Source organism: Sciurus carolinensis, chromosome 7, assembly GCF_902686445.1.
Source record: "Sciurus carolinensis chromosome 7, mSciCar1.2, whole genome shotgun sequence".
NCBI lineage: Eukaryota > Metazoa > Chordata > Mammalia > Rodentia > Sciuridae > Sciurus > Sciurus carolinensis.
Window position 1 is genome coordinate 95,639,337 of NC_062219.1, and position 21,058 is coordinate 95,660,394.

Sequence of the window (21,058 nt, forward strand, 5' to 3'; positions counted from 1 at the left end):
TCTATTTCTGTAAGGTACATCATTGGGATTTTAATTGGAATTGCATTGAATCTGTATAGCACTTTTGGTAGTATGGCCATTTTGACAATATTAATTCTGCCTATCCACCAACATGGAAGATCTTTCCATCTTCTAAGGTTTTCTTTAATTTCTTTCTTAGTGTTCTGTAATTCTCATTGAGAGGACTTTCACCTCTTTTGTTAGATTGATCCCCAAGTATTTTATTTTTTTTTCAAGGCTATTGTGAATGGGGTCATTTTCCTAACTTCTCTTTCTGAAGATTCATCACTTATATATAAAAATGCATTCAATTTATGAGCATTGATCTTATATCCTGCTACATTACTGAATTCACTTATGAGTTCTAAAAGGTTTTCTGGTGGAATTTCCTGGTTCCTCTAAATATATAATCATGTCATCAGCAAATAGGGATAGTTTGAGTTCTTCTTTTCCTATTCGTATCCCTTTAATTTCCTTGGTCTGTCTATTTGTTCTGATGAGAGTTTCAAGGACAATGTTGAATACAAGTGGTGAAAGAGGGCATCACTGCCTTGTTCCAGTTTTTAGGGGGAATACTTTCAGTTTTTCACCATTTAGAATGATATTGGCCATGGGCTTAGCATAGATGGCTTTTACAATGTTAAGGAATGTTCCCACTATCCCTATTTTTTCTAGTGTTTTGAGCATGAAGGGGTGCTGTATTTTATCAAACGCTTCTTCTGCATCTATCAGAATAATCATGTGATTCTTGACTTTAAGTCTGTTGATATGGTGAATGATATTTATTGATTTCCAGATGTTGAACCAACCTTGCATCCCTGGGATAAAACCCATTTGATCATGGTACACTATCTTTTAAATATATTTTTGTATTTGATTTGCTAAGATTTTGTTGAGAATTTTTGCATCAATGTTCATTAAGGATATTAGTCTGAAATTTTCTTTCCTTAATGTGTTTCTGTCTGGTTTAGGTATCAGGGTGATATTGGCTTCATAGAATGAGTTTGGGAGGGTTCCCTCCTCTTCTATTTCCTGAAATACTTTGAGGAGTATTGGAATGAGCTCTTCTTTAAAGGTTTTGTAGAACTCGGCTGAGAACCCATCTGGTCCCAAACTTTTCTTTGTTGGTAGGCTTTTGATGACTTCTATTTCATTACTTGAAATTGATCTATTTAAATTGTGTATGTCCTCTTGGTTCAGTTTAGGTAATTCATATGTCTCTAGAAACCTGTTGATGTCTTCAAGATTTTCTAGTTTTTGGAGTATAGATTTTCAAAATAGCTTCTAAATTATGTTTTGTATTTCAATCGTGTCTGTTGTGATATTTCCTTGTTCATTCCAAATTTTAGTAATTTGAGTTTTCTCTCTCCTTCTCTTTGTTTGTGTGACTAAGGGTTTATCAATTTTGTTTATTTTTCAAAGAACCAACTGTTTATTTTGTCAATTTTTTGATTGTTTCTTTTGTTTCAATTCTGTTGATTTCAGCTCTGATTTTAATTATTTCCTGTCTTCTACTACTTTTGGTGTTGCTCTGTTCTTCTTTTTCTAGGGCTTTGAGCTGTAGTGTTAGGTCGTTTATTTGTTGATTTTTTTCTTCTTTTAGTGAATGCACTCCATGAAATAAAATTTTCCTCTAAGTACTGCTTTCATAGTGTCCCAGAAATTTTGATATGATGTTTCTTTGTTCTCATTTACCTCTAAGAATTTTTTACTTTCCTTCCTGATGTCTTCTGTTATCCATTCATCATACAATAGCGTATTATTTAAACTCCAGGTTTTGGAGTAGTTTCTGATTTTTACTCTGTCATTTATTTCTAACTTCAATCCATTATGATCTGATAGAATACAAGGTAGTATCTCTATCTTCTTGTATTTGCTAACAGTAGCTTTGTGGCATAAAATATGTTCTATTTTAGAGAAGGATCCATGTGCTGCTTAGAAGAAAGTGTATTCACTCTTGGTTGGATGGTATATTCTATAAATATTTGTTAAGTCTAAATTATTGATTGTGTTATTGAGATCTATGACTTCTTTGTTCAATTTTTGTTTGGAGGATCTGTCCAGTGGTGAGAGAGGTGTGTTAAAATCACCTAGTATTATTGTGTCATGGTCTATTTGGTTTCTAAAATTGAGAAGGATTTGTTTGACGTATATGGATAAGCCACTGTTTGGGGCATAGATGTTTATGATTGTTATGTCTTGCTGATTTATGTTTCCCTTAAGCAGTATGAAATGTCCTTCTTTATCCCTTCTGACTAACTTTGGCTTGAAGTCCACATTATCTGATATGAGGATGGATACTCTGGCTTTTTTGCTGAGTCCATGTGCATGGTATGTTTTTTTCCCATCCTTTCACCTTTAGTCTGTGGGTATCTCTTTCTATGAGATGAGTCTCTTGCAGGCAGCAAATTGATGGATCTTTCTTTTTAATCCAATCTGCCAGTCTATGTCTTTTGATTGATGAGTTCAGGTCATTAACACGCAGGGTTATTATTGAGATATGATTTATATTCCCGGTCATTTGGCTCATTTTTTTTTTTTACGAGACTTGGTTTCTCCTTTATTTGGTTGTTCCTTTAGGGTAGTTCCTCTCTTTGCTGATTTACATTATTGTTTTTCATCTCTTTCTCATGGAATATTTTGCTGAGAATGTTCTGTAATGCCGGCTTTCTTTTTGTAAATTCTTTTAGCTTTTGTTTATCATGGAAGGATTTTATTTCATCATCAAATCTGAAGGTAAGTTTTGCTGCGTATAAGATTCTTGGTTGGTATCCGTTTTCTTTCAGGGCTTGAAAGATGTTGTTCCAGGACCTTCTAGCTTTTAGGGTCTGAGTTGAAAAATCTGCTGATATCCGTATTGGTTTCTCACTGAATATAATTTGATTTTTTTTTCTCTCGCAGCCTTTAAAATTCTGTCTTTATTTTGTATGTTAGGTATTTTCATTATAATGTGCCTTGGTGTGGGTATATTGTAATTTTGTATATTTGAAGTCCTATAAGCCTCTTGTATTTGATATTTCATTTCCTTCTTTGGACTTGAGAAATTTTCTGATATTATTTCATTGAATAGATTGTTCATTCCTTTGGTTTGTTTCTCTGTGCCTTCCTCTATCCTAATAATTCTTAAATATGGCCTTTGTGTGATATCCCATAATTCTTGTAGATTCCGTTCATGATTTCTTACCATCTTCTCTGTTTGGTCAGCTTTCTTTTCAAAGTTAAATATTTTGTCTTCAATGTCTGAAGTTCTGTCTTCCAGGTGTTCTATCCTATTGGTTATGCTCTCTATGGAGTTCTTAATTTAGATTATTATTTCCTTCATTTCAAGGATTTCTGTCCGATTTTTTTTCAGTATCTCTAACTCTTTATTGAAATGATCTTTTGCTTCCCGCATTTGCTCTTTTAACTGTTTAGCAGTGTGATCATTCAAAGCCTGCATTTGCTCTTTCATCTCATCGTTTGCTTCTCTGATCATTTGAATTCTGTACATTCTGAACTCCCTTTCTGACATTTCTTCTGCTATGCAGTCATTGGATTTTATTGCTATACCATCTAGTTTTGTTTGGGACATTTTCTTCCCTTGTTTTCTCATACTGCTCAGGTATCTACCCCTCTAGTAGTGAAACTCTGGGATATTGCAGATTTCCTCTATTGACTAATATTGTCTCTGTAGATTTCCAATAACTCACTTCTTAGCCTTCAGTAGCCTAAAGTCTTGGATGAACTTGATAATGCGGTGCTCCTCAAGGAAGGTGGTGGCCTTCAGGTGGGGTATATTCCCTGTCAGTGGGCACAGGCACCTCCACTTGTTGACTGAAGGTCAGCCAAAGGGGAACTAGACTGCAGACTGGGGCACATCTGATCTGGGCCTGTGTCTCTGGTTCTACTCTCCTGGTGGGAAAGCCTCACCCAGCAGGGAAGACTCACCTGGTGGGGAAGTTTTGCTGGGCAGCTCTCCTCCGAGAAGTTCCCTTTGGTTCAGAGCTTCCACCTGGACTGGGAAGCCCTCCTCTGTGACATTCCCAGGAGTCCGGACCTACCACCTGGGTTGGGAAGCCTGGCTCTGCGAGGGACTTCCTCGCTGAGTGGTCCTCCTCCGCTACATTTCCTGGGTACCAGACCTACCTCCTGGGCCTCGGACCCTCTCTCTGTGTCTATGCCTCTCACTGTGGCCCTCCTCTGCAATGCTTCCTGTTGACTGGGTTCTCGAATCCAGCAGGGGAGTCTCACTGGACCACTCTACTCCACAAAGTTCCCTGCATTTCGGGAGTACTGCCCCATCCGGTAAGCCTGACCAGTGGGAGAGACTCACCTGGTGGCTGTCCCGAGTCTCTTAATACCTCCTTTTCTTGACTCCTGGGTCTTGTCAAAGGTCCTCTAGCCTCCTGTAGGTGTCTCAGGAAGGGAGCTGCCCTTCCAATGATGATGGCCACGCCCTTAGGAATAATTCAAAATGCCTGCACCAACCTATAAAGAAGCCTCTGGCTAACTCCATGATGCATGCAGGCTGGCTAGGCTGCCAGCTTGCTCCACAATGGTGACAGACCTCGATGTGGTGGTTGGGCGGGGTCACTCAGTGATGGCGTCTGTCTTCCCTGGTGGTTGGGTGGGTTGGCTGCCTGCTGCCTAGTTATGCAAGGCAGGTGGGTTGGGTGCCTGCCCGCTACCTCCAAGATGCAGGTGGTCTGACTCACCTGTCAGCTCACTCTGTGACTGCGACTGACCAGTGATGGCCCATCATTTGTTTTAATAAATAATCAATTAGTAAACTAGTTTCCTTGTTGGAGTAGAAACTCATTGAATAAAACTGCACATCTGATTCATTTAAATTCTCTTCTTGCTTTTAGGAAACTCATTTGAAATATTCTTAAATACATGTTTAAGTTTTCTTTCTCAATAAGGGATTTTGAAATCATGTGACTACCTATTTTTTTTTTTTTTTTTTTTTTTTACTTTTTACAGACTGCATTTTGATTCATTATACACAAATGGGGCACATTATTTCATTTCTATGGTGGTGCATAATGTGGATTCATACCATTCATGTAATCATACATGTACATAGGGTAATGATGCCTGTCTCATTCTGCCATTTTTTATATCCCCTCCTTCTCATTTCCCTCTACGTAATCTAAAGTACCTATATTTTTAGCAATTATATTTATGTTAATTTATAACTTTTTGTTCTCCTTTGCTGGTAGATTATTCATCTAGTTTATAATTCTCTCATAGGCAAAATAGATTCTTTTTAAGATTTGCTGTATATTCTGCCTTTAGGAAGTTGATCCAAACCATCCTGTTAAAACAGTATGGTTTCAAACTATTCCTGGCACAAATTGGGTCACTGTCTTTTCTATCATATCATATCCTTTGAACCACATTTCAAATTGTGTCTGTTAGGCAAAACTAGTTTTTATTCTGTGTGAATGCCTTATCTCTACGAAATTAATAAGTTATAGGTTGACATCATTGGAAATTTAATATTAAATTTTAACAGTCACTATTTCAAAAATGTAAAACAGAATACTATGTTATACATTGATCTATAAATGGTATAAACCAACAGTCTCTTTCCTAATTCTTGGAGACATAGAGATATAACAAGCAAGTCATTTTTTTCTTATTGCCAAATTTGTATTTTCCTTTTCATTCTGACTTTCTATTTATTTGTTTGTTTCAGTTTGGTTTTATGTGCATGCATGAATATATATGACTAAGACACACTGGGGGAGAAAACATTATTTGTTCTGTAAATTAATATACTTTTTGATTTCTCTGTCCCCTAAGGAACCTCTTATGATTTTTTCTCTAGGCAAGTCCAGTGGGGAGAGATAGAACTATTCCATGGGCTGTGTTAAAGAAAGATTAGTGTAATTTATATATTCCATGCCATAGAACCATGTACTAAATTACACATATGCATATTTATACTGCATATAAATATTTAAGGTATTTATAATTATTAATAATTATATTTTATTAAGTGGTAAATTATCATAAATAATTATCATAATCAATACATATAGTGTTTAAGTTAGAGCATGAGATTTGGCACCGAATTATATAATATTAGAATACTACGATGATTATAATTTTGTATCTTTGAATATTATTGGTTAGATTTATTATGTTTTAATGATGAATGCTTCAGGAAAAAGGTAGATGAACTTATGTACTGCTTATATTCATTTAATCATAGAATCGAATACTATTAGAAACAAAACTGAAGCAACGTCAGATTCTTAAACTAAAACAAAATATTATTAATAAAAGTATTACATTAATCATCTCTTTTTTATGAACACTGTCAAGGAATTCATTTGCTTTCTGAATAAAGTAAGAAAAAAACAAACATTTCAATACTACTAATTTTTAACTTTCTTTTGAACAAAACAGATCTATCTGCATTATGAAGTGGAATAGCAAGCAATATTATGTTTCTTCTACTACTAAGATTCACAATAAACTTCTGTATGAATAATTTGTGAACAATTGCATTTGCAACTTGATTTGTATGTTAGTATGTCAGTTTCTGAGTTTAGATCATAGAAGCCCTTATACCAGGTTAAGGGGATTATAACTCATGCTATAGACAAAGGAGTCCATTTCTATTCAGAATGAATAACATTTATGTTGCTCAACTGCATTGTGCTCAGGGTAAAGGTATTAATCTCTCTTGTGTTTTCTTCATCATAAAGCACTCTGCAATGTTGTCCTGGATAAAACCTCAGCAAATCATTGTTATTAATTGACAATGGTTCTGATTCATACCACAGAAGCACATTAGGTGAAAAAATTAAATTCATCCATGTTTTCAACATAAATTACTTAAATTCACATCTGTGGTTTTATAGCTTCCTCTGAAATTTTACAGTCTTACGTTTATGATTTTGCAATTTAAAAGATCTTTCTTTTGGGTTAATTTATTGGATGTTCTCATGACTCCGAACTGATTTTATTTTGTTAACCATATAAAAGTTAACCGATCAATTTGATCACTCTATATGATCTTTTAAGACATTTAAACATTAGAGCATACTACATATGTCTATTTTGTAATCAGAAATTACTAATTAAATACTATATAACATATTTTGTAAAATGTTTAATACATGTTTCCATAAAAAGACTCTGTTGCTTTTTTTTCATTTATAATTGCAAGAGAAATAAATTTGGAGTGCATTCAAATAGTATTGCCTGAAGAGGCTTTGGAAGCAGCAGGAAAACACTCTGCCTAACCCCAATTAGTCTTGTTTTCCATATTCAGGGCAGTTCTGTTTTTCAACATATCCACTAAACATGATGATAATGAAAATTAATATGGTTAGAAAGCAATTCAATAGCAAATGTTTATTGTTCATAATTGTCGTTTCCTGTTATAATTTTCATAAAACCTGTCAACTCTGGAAAAAGGGTTCAAGAAGTGTGTGAATTGGAAAGTAGGCAGGTGCAACTCAATTCTACAATACCTGCTCTGTGGCAAAGTAGCATGGAGGCCACCTTCAGCAAATTGATTTATATTTGTACTGTGGTTGGTGAGTTCGCTACTTCTCAGAATAAGTAAAACCTAGAGGTGAATCAAATAATTTAATTAATCCATGAACCCATGTATAAAGGCTAGTTCTCTTCCAAAAGAAGGGAAAGGGAGGGGCAACAAAGCATAGGTGGATAATACAGACAGATAAGAGGAATAAGTGCTAGTGTTCTATTGCACAGTAGGGCAACTATAGTTAACAATAATCTATTGCACATTTCAAAATAGGTCTAAGAAAGAATTTGAACGTTCCAAGACAAAGAAACGATCAATGTCTGAGATGATACCATGCTAATTACCCTGATTTGATCATTATACATGATTTACATTTATTACAATATCACACTATACCCCACAAATATGTACAATTATTATGTGATGATTAAAAACACAAACTTATGTAAGGAACAAAAACACCAAAAACGATGATTTAACTATATTTGTATTTGTATAAGAATATACCTTGTAAAGTGAAAAATTGGGTTATACCATAGGGGGAGACAAAGATGATGAATGTATTATATTGGGGAGGATGGGATAGGTTTTGTGAACTCTCCCTTTTATCTAGTCCTACATTTCACATTGGTTCAATGTTCCTAATAACAGTTAAAAGTCATGGGAAATGGTCAAAAGAAATGGATGGAACACCTGCCCAGAACTCTAGAAAAAAATCTGCCCCACCAGAAGAAAAAATTCTAGCAAATCTTAACTTGGGGTTTCCTTCCATGAGACTAGAACCTAAGCTCCATGGAATTGAAGGGTTTATCTGTTTTGCTCATCATTGTATTCCTTGAGCAGTATCAGGAGCAGAATAGTTGTTCAATAAATATATTTTGAATAAATGAAAATGTTAGTGACTCTCAATATGATGGGTTTACAGAAAGAAGAAGAAACAGTGTCTAAAACCATATCTCTGGTAGAATCAACACATATGTAACATCCAAATAGTTGCCAAGTTATATGTTAAGGACCATATTTACTTAAAACTCAAGTTCACCTGTTTGTAATCTTGAACATTTTTCTCTGCCATAATGCTATCCAAATTCTTCATCCAAATTTCCTCCAATGTAGAGCTAGCTACGTTGCATTTTAAGTTGATTGACATATGGTTTTTCTACTTACAATTACATTAAAAAGTGGTGCATGTGGAGTCCAACTTATGCTGAATATTCTGTTCCATCTGGTGAAATTCCGATTGTGTCATGGACTTTCCTGGTCACACAAAAGCAAACTCGCCTCCTTGCCTCATATTTCCCAAATGTCTTCTTAGAACTCATCTATTTAGAACATGCTATTTGTACTAAAGTTAATTTACCTGCCTCTCCCAAAATAACTAGCTTACTCTATCATTGATTTGATTCAACATTTAAACCAACAATTGTAATGTAGGACTGAAAACAACTAATAGACTAGAAGAGTTGTGAATATAATACTAGGGGCAGTTCAAATCTGGGGGATTTATTCAAGTATCCAATTAAGAGAGAATATCTATACCTAGGATTTAGGAAAAGGACATTTCAGACAGAACAGTGTGAACACAAGGAGAATAAAAGAGGAAAATGTGGTTCAACCATATGGGTAGATGTATAATATGTAGAAGTACTGAAAATAAAACCATGGAAGACCAGGATTAATAGATAATTTATTCTGCACCACTGAAGGTTTTTGACCAAACGTCTTAGATGACTGAAACTGGATAAAATTGATGTGATTTCAATGACAGTTCATAGAAACTATAGGAAGAGAGACTGGGTGGGAAGAAGCTGGTATACTAGTTGAGTTGAAATGTAAAGAGTGCTCAAATAAGAATAGTGGTATGAGAAGGAAAGTTGCCAGATTTGATCTAAGGAAGAGAAGCAACTAGCTGGAGAAGAGATGGGTGGATAATGATGCTGGGTTTCTAAACTTGGAAGAGTAAGCACTGTGAGTAAGAAACTGAAGGAGGAAGTTTTTAGAAAAGACAGAGATTAGATGACCCAGGACACCACCTCAGAAAATATGTGTATTATGGCATGGTTGAAAAAAATGGTTTGCAAAAGAGCTATTGGGCATACAAGAAGACAATCAAAGTATAGCAAGTGTCATGAAAGGCAAGGAACAGAATGTTTTAATAAAAGGGAATGTTCAGTATTACAGAGACTCCTAAGCATATGAGCACTAATTAAAGATTTGCTAACAAGGCTTTAATAACCTTTGTGAAAAAACATATAATAAAATGCAGAACAAAGTAGGCAAATTTCAAGGTGTTCAAGACTGTGTAGAAGGCTAAGAAATAGTAAAATGTGTGATACTGTATACCTTAAAGTTTGTTTAAATAGAAGGATTGAATTATTTGTATCTGACTCTCAAAAGTAACTTCACAAGTAATTGACATAAACAGAGTGCTAAAAAAGTAAACTTTCTTTCACACAGCAGAAGATAATGCTGCAAATAAAATAAAGATGTCATATTTTAAAACAAAATCTAACTGGGATGTACTGTTGCTATCAAAAGGGTCAGTATTCAGGAAGGAGAAAGGACATTTAGAGACATAATTTTGTGGAAAAATGATTTTGTAGAAAGTTATCTTTCAAATATCTCTCCTCACCCTCTTCCACAGACCATGTCTGACAGTGGTGTCTGGTGTAGCTACAACTGTACCACTTGGAAAATGAGACCATGTGCTGATAGAGCATACATTTATACCTGAGAAGTTAAAGCAGTGTGTGTATGTGTGTGCGTGTGTGTATTTGAGAGAGAGAGAATGAGAGAATGTTTGAGAGTTAAATATGTGTCCACATACAGGAGGACTAGGAATGGCAGGAAATGTAGGAAATTTTACCAAAGGCTAGATACATCCCTCAGAAAATAGAGTTGGACTAGAGACATTTTATATTCTACGCAAATGAGTCTTCTAGTAATGCTCTTCTATTCAAGGGGCCAAGATGGCTTTAACTCCCCCCTAAGTTTGACCAAGTTTACACAGGCTTCTTCCTGACTCCAGATTCCTGACCATCCTTTCTCTTCCTAGAGGATGTACTTTAGAAAACTTTCAATTGTAAATGCTTTCTCTTCCCCCTTTGATATGTAAATCTTTTTAAGAAACCTCTTGCCAGTTTTCTAGTTCAGTAATATCTTTCTAAGGACCTGGGGGGCATCCCTTTGAAATGTAAGCATTAAAGAAGAAAGAGCCCTAACTTCCAACTTTTGGGGGCAGAGGGTGGTCCTGAGCCTAAGTTGGAGGGAGTCTATGCTCCAAGTTGTACTACAAGCCCACTAGCAAACATAGATGGCCTGTGTTCTCCCTCTGGCTCCAGTTCTTAAAAATTCTTTCACCCGTTATTTCAAAAGAGTTCAACTTAGACTTTTCTTTCCCCTTTTGAAATTGTCTTGGAAAAAACAGACATCCTACGTGATCAACTTTTTCACTAACACAGGCAAGTCCTTGTCAACAGCAATTGTGTACATAACCTAAAAAATCAGAGCAAGACCAAGGTAGAAATGCCCAACCAAAAGCAGAAACCTACAGTTATAAGTCCTAGGAACTGTACTTTCTAACAGGTTTCTGAAGATTACACACATGCTCTTGAATCATGAGACTGCCAGATTCAGTACAACCAAAAATACAAGGCAATTGGTAATTTAAATTAAAAAAAAAGAAAATAGTTTAAGTATATTCCATGCAATGTTCAGGGCAAATTTGTACCAAAAACTACTTACTGTTTATCTAAAATTAAAATTTAATTGAGCATCCTGTATATTATCTGGTGCCCCCTCCATTAGGAAAGCTATTAGTTTGAAACATCTGCCATTCATAGAGATCAAAGACCCAATTTACAACAGTATCAACTGCTAGCTCTAACAGCTGTCCTCTCCTGTGTACTTCCCACATTTCTTGCCCTGTATGCTGAACTGGAAGGGTTAGCAATGTCAGCTAGCCTGAAGGAGAGGGGTAAGAAGAAAAAAAAGAACAGAAACCAGCTTACTCCAGCCCTCAAGGCAGACAGCTGATGTCAGTTCACCTACACGCCTTGGCTGGTGGAGGAGGGTGGCAAAAGTCATATCTCTGAAGGAAAATTCAAGTGTTAATACATTTCTTAGTCTGGATTACTTTCTGATTCACTGTATGACTTAGAGAGAAGGTAGGACTCAGAAAGACTGCCAAATTTTTATCCAGTGTCAGTAAAATGATCCCCCATTACGAAAAAGACTAAAAATAAAATTGCATTTCCAAAATTCTATGTATTTGTTCAATGTACCAATTATATAGGTATGATTGTAGAAGTATAACAATAAGTGCTTTTCAAATTTTATGTGCTTCAAGATTTTGTGAAATTATTTACTTAAAATATTAATAATCTAAAGAAATACTTCTGAAGCAAACATTTCACCAATACCAATTATAAAACATCTAAGAATTATTGAAAAGCACTAAATATTAATGAATATTAACAAAACTTCTCTATATGTCAGTTTTATAATCTTTGTGTTCCTTTTTTCTGAGGTATAACCATATCAAATAAGATCATTGATTTTAATTGTATAGCTTAATGTTTTGACAAATAACCACAGAATATTTTAAGAATCAGATGAGAACTATGATTTCACATATGCAAATATATACATATTTTATAAAATTTCAGAGTTTTTGTTGACTTTAAAACCCACTCAGGAATATCAAATTCTTACACTAAATCTTCCTCTAGATTCGTAGTCAATTATTTGAGATAATAACTATATAGCTATACTACACCTATATCTAAATTTCTTAAAGTTGTACTTAATATTTAAATATATTAGTGTTACCTTTTTGAATGAATGCTTACTGTAATTACTAGGTTCTTACATACATAAATAGCAATAAAATACTATCAAAACATACTAATATGCTCCCCTTTTTCAGATACAGGTTTGTTTTTTCCATATTTCAATGGGAATTCCTATTTGGAACTGCCTTTCTTTACAACCCTGGATGAATCAAAGTTTTTCCTGGAGAAAGAACACAGTAGAATTGTCACCATCTACTTGACTATAAAAACAAATGCGTTAAATGGAACTATTCTCTACAGTGAGTATTAAATGTTTGACCTCCCTATGTTTCTTGCTTCTTTCTCAGATGTTAACCTATTAAATCAATGAATTATTTATTTAAATATTATAGAAAAACTATGCTACCTGAGTGCATGAAACATTACCGAAAAGAAATCTTAGTTCTTTGTAGTTTTTCACCAAGTGTCTTTAATTTATGAGTCATTCAATGGAACATGACTTAAAAACAGGCTCTGAACTGACAAGAAAGAATAGAGCAAGCATATGAATTTGACAGCATATGGCTATAGCAGTAAAACATAAATGCTGCAAATGTTTCCAAGCATATTTTTATGGTATAAATCACTAAATATGAATTGCGTTCAATACTTAGGAACTTGGAAATAGACATTCCAAAGCTGAGATTCATTTGACAATTGGGAAAATTTCTATTACTCTTTTAGCAGCATCTATTATCTTGGTTTAAGCTGACTTGAAAATAAATAATAATATTAACAGTATTGGTTTAAGGATATAGCTTCATATCCAGGATTCTGTGCATTATTATGCAATATGCTCACAAAGATTGCTAAAACAAGAATTTATGAGCTACTTTCTTCTCTGAGTGACCATCATAAGATGTATTAAACTGTAGTTTTCAAAATATGATGATTGTTTTATCTCTTTTGAAATGAATACAGGGAAGTTTAAACATTTCTTATAGAGAAGATATAATTTCTCCCATACTTTAATAGGTCAGCCACTGCAGGACAACTATTCTTTCCCACATAATTTGCTCCTCTACTTTGAACTCTTTTGGAAAATTGATTTATTAGTCTGCTTTCTTAACAAAATTTAGACCTTTTTAATTATTGAACTATGAGTTAAATGCCTAAAAGAAGGCTTTCAGAAAGATGGACACAGTTAGAAGTTTTGAACATTAAATTAAAATTGAGAATTTATATCGTATTTTAGAAAGAAACTGACTTGTCATAACTAGGCCAGCATTATTCATTCCCCAGAAGCAGAAGTGCCTGTTCTTAAATGATGACTTTAGAAAGCCTGATTTATTTATGTGAAAAGAGAGGGAGAAAAAAAGAAACAAGGAAAAGTTGTTTTTCTCTGTAAAATCTAAGTGCTGGTAGATGATCATGAAATTCGGAGGTAATAGTCCATTGCAAGAGCAACAAAACAAAACAAGGAACAAAAGACAAAAACACAATAATTTAAAGCCACAGCAAAGTGATTTCTTGCTTCTGCAGTTTTTAAAGTTGTATAGAATTGGGAGGTGTTTCCTTGGGAAAAGTATGTTTTGTTTTTACCAACTAAAACAGGTCATAGTCGAAGCAGCAGCCAGCCTCTGGGAATTCTGCTCTGGGCCCATGTCCCTGGCTCATGTCCTTGCTGCCACTCAATGGGCTCTTTGGGAAGGCCACAGAAACACATGCTAAGCTATATGCCCTCTGCTCAAGTTGGTACTTTAATTTAAATCCAATGAAGCTCAAGCTGATGTTGCTACCAGAGGATTATTTTTGCCTCTTATTCAATGACATAGCAAAACAATCTAACTAGAAATCATTCGTAATAACAGCGTCATTGCAATTATCATTCATTTTTGTCCTTGTCTTAAATAATTGTCTTCGTTACAGCAGGGAATACATCAAAGTTATTTACTCCAGGGAGTTTCCTAGCCTGCAAATGGAGAAAATATTTTTGTCTGTAATGCCTATTCTGTTCACTGGTGAGGTGGTAATTTATCCCTACACTGTTGGGAATGCCCTAGCAGAACGTTTCCTAGGGTTGCTGCTTTCTCTTCTCTTGGAATTTGTCAACCTCATAAAACAACAGATGAACACAGATTTTTGTGATTCATTTAGATACCTGTAGTTTAAAAGGTGTCTCATAACTTGACATAAGGGCCAATTTTCTTTCTTTTAAAATCAGTATATGATGTGCAGGAACAATTAAAAGTAGTGAGGAAATTAAAACAGATGTTTCACTTTAGATTTGGGGAGTTGATTTGGGTATGGTTGTTTTGTTTTGTCATTTTTTTTTTTGTTAGTTTTCCCTCCCCCACCCCGAGCATTTCAGTTCAACCCATTTTCATGTCACAAGCATTTATTGAACATTTGTATTTTATGTCATCAAATATTTAAGGAAAAAGAATTACCAGGCTGATAAGCCAATGTCAGCTTTGAATTGTATTCCTAGTTCAAAACTGAACATTTATCTTGTTTCAGTTTGCCTCACCAACTAATTGATGTTGAAAAGGAACAAAAGGAAGATAAAACTTGAATCCTTATAGAGTTACAGTAAAAATCCTTAGAAAGGATGGTTTGAAAAAGAACCCTCTGTGGGAGAGCGACAGCTCTGAGAGCAGCAGTCAAGATGAAAAGAAAGCTTTTTCAGTCTGCCACTGAACCAATTCAGAATTCTGGAACCCAGTCAAAGGAGCTACTAACAGGTCACGGGAGAAGGGATGAGACCACACAAAATTCTTTAGGTGCACTTTCAGAAAATGAGCTCTATTCCGCAAGCAGTATCAATCAGGAGGTTTCGTCATGGGATATGTTACTAAGCAGTTGGATCCATTCTATGCTGCTTCTTTGAAAAGACATAAGCATGCCCTGTGGAAGTATGTGATCTTTCAGAATTGGGAGCAGGCATCTGACCAAGTCCCAGGAGGCAAATTACATGAGCAACTCTAGTGTGAGGACAGGATTCAGACGCTATCTCTTTATCACCTAATGTGTATACTTAAAGTTTGATATTTATTCCAGGGAGAAATTGACAGACAAAAGTGGGATTGGAATGGCCTTCTTTTTTAGGGGGGACTAAAAAAGGTGGTTTCTGATACTACTGGAGAAAACAAAGTCATAACACCTGCCTTTCTCTATAAAGTGATTCGAAGAAGAATATACAATATCTTCATTGGATACATTGTACTATTTGTAATGATGTTATGGCAAGGCCCATGAAATCCTACTGCATTTTCTCACATCACAGTGCAAAGCATCTTCTTTTCTTATAGAAAAAAAGTTTATTCTGCTGTTTTAATCATTTTTACAGTGTGCACCACATAATTCTTTGACTGACTTTGTCCCTACCTCCTTAATAACTTCCAGTAGAGCTAACTTCTGATGCACATGGGCAGGAGTGGTTTTGAAAGCATGGATGGATGAATTCATGCATCATTGTTCACAAGGTGCTTAGAAACTGCTTTTAATTTTGTCATCTCTTTTTATGACAGAAAAGTCAAATTCAACAAGTTTTGAGTGCCTAAAAGTACGTAACATTCTGTTAGGCAATGTGAGAGATACAAAGTTGAATAAGAGATGGTCTACATTTCTAGTTTGTCAACATTTAGTGGAGAGATACCATACACATAATTCTGTAAGAAAGCTGATGGTAATAGGTTTTGTAACCTAAGTATAAATTAAGAACTGAGGCAGAATAAAAATATTCATTACTCTAGAGTCTGAATTTCATCTCCTCACTAAATAGGAAACACTTCCTCATTTGGAACTATGGAACTATGTTTTATAGCTCTCTCTCCTACCCCATCTCCTCAGCATTTCAACCAATACCTAGCAGAGAGTAGGGGCTTGATTGGAATAGTTCTTTAAGTTCCGTTTGTGATTTATTCAACCTTCATGGATGTGTTGAAAACTAAGCACATATTGAATCTTTAGGAAATTGTCCCACTGGAAATTGTAATACTTTCTTCCTCTGACAAATACAAACAATCAGTACAGATTTCAGTGGTTTAGTCAAAATGCAGCTTAAATCAGATAATTTTTTCCTGAATCTACTTAAGCAGGAACAGAATTAGGTTTGGTAAATTTTTCTGTAACAAGATGTAAATATTTTTGCAGTTGGGACAGTCCCCATCCCAAGTGTAGAACTTTGCCATTGTAGCATGAAAACAATCATACACAATATATACATGATTGAGTATAGTTGGATTAGCATCAAAATTTATTTATAAAACTAGACAGTGGCAGAGTTTGGTTCACAGGTCATGGTTTTTCAACCCTTAACCTAAAAGGATATGATTCATCAAATTTATCTTGAAATAGAATAATTCAATTCAACTTCTGATTGAAATTTATGAATAAATGCCAATGCTAGATACACCCCTGCCTCTGATATAACCACCAGGGAAGTGAACCAACCAGGAATAAGCTTGATTCTGATAGAAAGAGGTGGGAGACAAAAACAAATAACTATGCAACCATAACAGCAAAGAACAGATGATTCCAGTGAAGGACTGAAATTTCTGCTATGCCTATTTTGAGAATAGTATGATCTAGCAATTAAGAAAATTACTCTAGAATTGGACTACCTGGATCATTGATCAAGTTCCTTAATATCTCTATGCCTCAGTATCTTCAAAATGGAATAATAATACATACCTAAGACATAAAAAGTTATTGCAATGATTGAGAGAGTTAACACACTGAACCTGCTTAAAACAGTGCCTGGCACACAAAAAGCATGAAGTATATGGTAGATACCTTACTTTTTCAGATAATGCTTTAATATCTGGCCCCCTAAAAACTGATCTAAGGAATAAGCATAAGGAACTAGGGTCCTAGCATATAAAATTTTTGACTAAGAGTTACAAATATTATATATAATGGACAGCCATGTTCACCCTGGGAAAGAATAGACCATTAAAAACATCCTGGAATCAGGTATTATGGACAGTTGCAATTTGGGGTCTTCACTTTTATTCATTTCACCTAAATGAAGAGAATTAAATTCCATTAAAAGCCTTTTATTACTGATGATTTTCCTGGTTAACTGTAATTAGCAGCCTTGAAAAAAAAATAAAATAGGTTCTTGATAATTTTAAAAAACTGGTTCAGAAGTTAGTCTATAGTCTCGTGTAATAAACATGTTCAAAACTAATTCTGCATACCAGGCTGCTGCCATGATCCCTCAGTTCTCCCCAGATCTTCTCTGCCTGCCATATTTACCCTACTGATTAGCTCATTGTGACACTAGTTACTGCCTGGATCACCATTGTGGGTTAAAGATGCCTTTCAATCACGAGCTGCTGCTAAGGTTGTTACTGGGATTGCTGCTGCATACAAACCTTAACCTTTAAGTTGAGCCAAGAAAGGGCAGTTCCATTATCTGTACTCATGATTATTAATTCTTTGGAAATGATGTTAAATTTTACTTTAATTCAAACTAATGACTAATGAATCTCTTCAAAAGGTTTATTTATAAATGTTCTCAAATCCGATGTTTGGAAGTAATCACTATAATGGCTCAAATAAAGAAAAATGCTCATTTTTAATGGAATGGTACCACATAAACCATAAATATTGTATCTTTGATAGTTCAATGAAGTGAGGAAGCAATCAGGCTTAGGAAATTTCAGATACACAATTCAATGTAATATACAAGTAAATTGTAAAAACTTGACTAGGATATCATTATTTCTTTCTCTCCTTGATACAGATTTATTTATTATTCCTTTATTAGTCTTATTTATTATTCCTTTTTATGAGATTGATTTATATGTCTATTAATTTATTTATATACAAATTTTAGACTGAAACTTATTAGAATTATCTCTCTAAAAGGATACACAATCTAGCCACCAGAGTTCATCATTTTGAGAGAAATAATTACTATTTCTTGTTTTATGCAGCACTTTTGTGCTTAAATCAGAGACACAGTGATTGTATTTAAAAAAGTAAAATTTGAGAATTATTGATTTTTATAAAGTTCAAAATACTATCTGGACAAAAATTCAAAAAAATCAATACATAAATGATTTATTGCAAAAAAATACTACAGAATCTAAGCATGTAAAGAACTATTTCCAGAAAAGGATAGGTTCACACTTACTCTAATGGATCATCAAGCATCATTTAGTGAAACAGCAGAATGACTTGCTTTCAGGGGCTTCATAATGAGCTGTTCTAGAGCTTTCAAGTCCCATCCAAAGGTAGCACAAGTGGGAACGTCATGGAGAGAGATCTGCTCTTAACATTTGCCATATGCAGTCCTACACTGCCTAACAATGTTTCAGTCAATGCCAAACTGCATATACAACTCAGGTCCCATAAGATTATAATGGAATTGAAAAATAGTGACATTGTAGACATCACAACATCATGGTGCAATACATCATCCACATTTGTGGTGATGCTGGTATAAACAAAATTACTGGAGTGCCAGTTGTTTAAAGTACATACTGCTATGTACAATACAAACAGTATCACTTGATAATGATAATAAATGACTGTGTTAGTAGTTCATACATTTACTACACTATACTTTTTATTATTTTAAAATATACTCCTATTTATTTTGACAACTTTACTGTAAAACAGTATTTCCTGCTAGACCAGCAGCAGTCTCACATATTTCCTGTGAACCTCTCTGTCCCTCTGTCTTTGTTTCTCTCTGCATTCTGAGAAATGTGTTTGTTGTTAGGCAATTACATCATTGCATGAATATCTTAGAAAGTACTTATACAAATCTAGATAGTAAAGGCCTAGAATGGTTCTTGATGCAGTAAATAATTTTCATTAAAATTATGTTTGAAATTATGTCTTCAATACTATTTGTGAAAAAAAAGAAGAGTTTCTTCTCAATATTTATTCCTAGCTTTTCTCTAATTACAGAATCTAGGTTTATATAATGCAAAGTCAATTGACTTGAGGGTGAAAAATTTATCAAACAATATGTCCTATATTCCCTGAAGTGATTAATTTGATATTGAATCATGTAAATATATCAGTAGCCTCAAGTCCTCCCTTTTCCCCATCTTGCATCACATATTATCTGCAAAACACTCTGAATGCCTTTAAAAGTATTATTATATAAAGTAAGAAATTGCTTATTAATAGAATAAATCAATATGATGACTCAAAAAATGTTAATATATAGCAAGACTATTGAGAGAACTAAGTTTGCTTATTTCCATTTTCATTCCCATTACCTTTATTAAAGCAGTCTTATTTTCTACTGAGTGACAAGGTAAATATGGTTCATAATGGAATGTTGATATACTTGGATAAGACTATTCATCCTTGTCATTGATTTTAATGGCTGAGCATCCTTTAAAAATAACTCATTCTTGCGTGATACTACATACATCTTGCTGAATGTGTACAATCAATCTTTGAAATTCAATATTTAAAGTTTTGAAAAACAAACCTTGTGCATAGCAACAGCTTGACCTAAATGTTCAGCTCTGTTCTACCCTTCTCTACAGCATATTTTTAAGTCTTATCTCAAAAATAGGAGGCTGAAATGGCAATGTAAAGCAATTTATAAAAATATTGAGTCATAAAAAACTTGTGAATGAAAAGTGATGGAATAGAGCAGGATAACAGACTGGTGCACAACACCCTTCCTACTCTCAAACGGATGCAAGTGGAGACTAAGTCAACATTTCAGGGAAGAAAAACAACCTGATGTCATCCTATGATAAGACCTTTTATGGAGCCAAGGAGAGAAAACACAAGATTCTGGTATAGTTCCTGTTTCTTAATGTGCTTTGGTTGCCCCCACCCAATCCCAGTAAAAAGAAGAATCAAAATTAATGCTGAAAATTCTTAGCTGTATTCTCAAATTCAAAGAAATGCAGCCTAAGAAATTGAACAGGAATTCATGAGAAAAAAAAAATATGAAAAATGCTAGAGTAAAAACCAAAAAGAAAGTGCTAATGGATCTCAAGAGATGCAGGAAAGGTGAAGTTGCACGGGCTACTGTGGGCCTTTGGACATCTGGAGTCCTCAGAAGTATGATTAAAAACCTCTGTCAGTCAAGTGGGCTCTAAAATAGGACTTGTGGGAAAATCTCAAAAACAGTGATTTTTCAAACGTGTTCATTATGATGTGTGTTACTCCTAATTAGTATAAAAACTTTAATGCTAATATTTTATTCAATTTTTTCCTTACTTCTACCATATTGACATAATCAGTTTTGTATTATTGTGTTTTGCTTTGTGTGATTCTATTACTGAATTCATATTCTTGATTCTCTCCAGTTCTATTGCTAGAACACTCATGGGAAATATGTTTCTGTTTCTTGTATTTCTTAAGCCCCTACCCCTACCTAATTGTTCAACTATATTTTGGATCCTTCTTTATTTCCCATTTTGGTCATCCTCAGCCTATCATCTCTTTGAGTCCAAACCTTCTGTGTTGTCTGCCAGGGGAATCCATTCACATTAAATTAAATACAAATTTTCCATTTTGGATTTGTTTTTAGCTATTTGTTCTGATATAATGTAAATTATTTCCCTTAATAACCACCAAAACTTCAAAAACTAAATCAGCATATTGTGTTATTACCTCATGTGCATATACGACTGCTTGACCAATGTGATCCTACAATACATACAATCAGAAAAATGAGAAATTACACTCCATTTATGTATGATCTATCAAAATGTATAAATGTATTCTGTTGTGTACAACCAATTAGAATAAAAAAATTAATAAAAAAAATTGAAAAAACTTTAGTCCTTCAGAGGACTATTAATAA

The 21,058-nt window shown here is 34.3% G+C and overlaps 1 protein-coding gene across 1 annotated transcript in view; it reads left to right on the forward strand.

Annotated features, from left to right (window-relative positions):
• The window catches only part of Eys (eyes shut homolog), a 1,705,088-nt gene that overhangs the window by 1,394,626 nt on the left and 289,404 nt on the right, over nt 1–21,058 (forward strand). Inside the window, 1 exon segment of the mRNA XM_047559194.1 lies at nt 12,417–12,581. Within this exon segment, the coding sequence (XP_047415150.1) occupies nt 12,417–12,581 (165 nt within the window).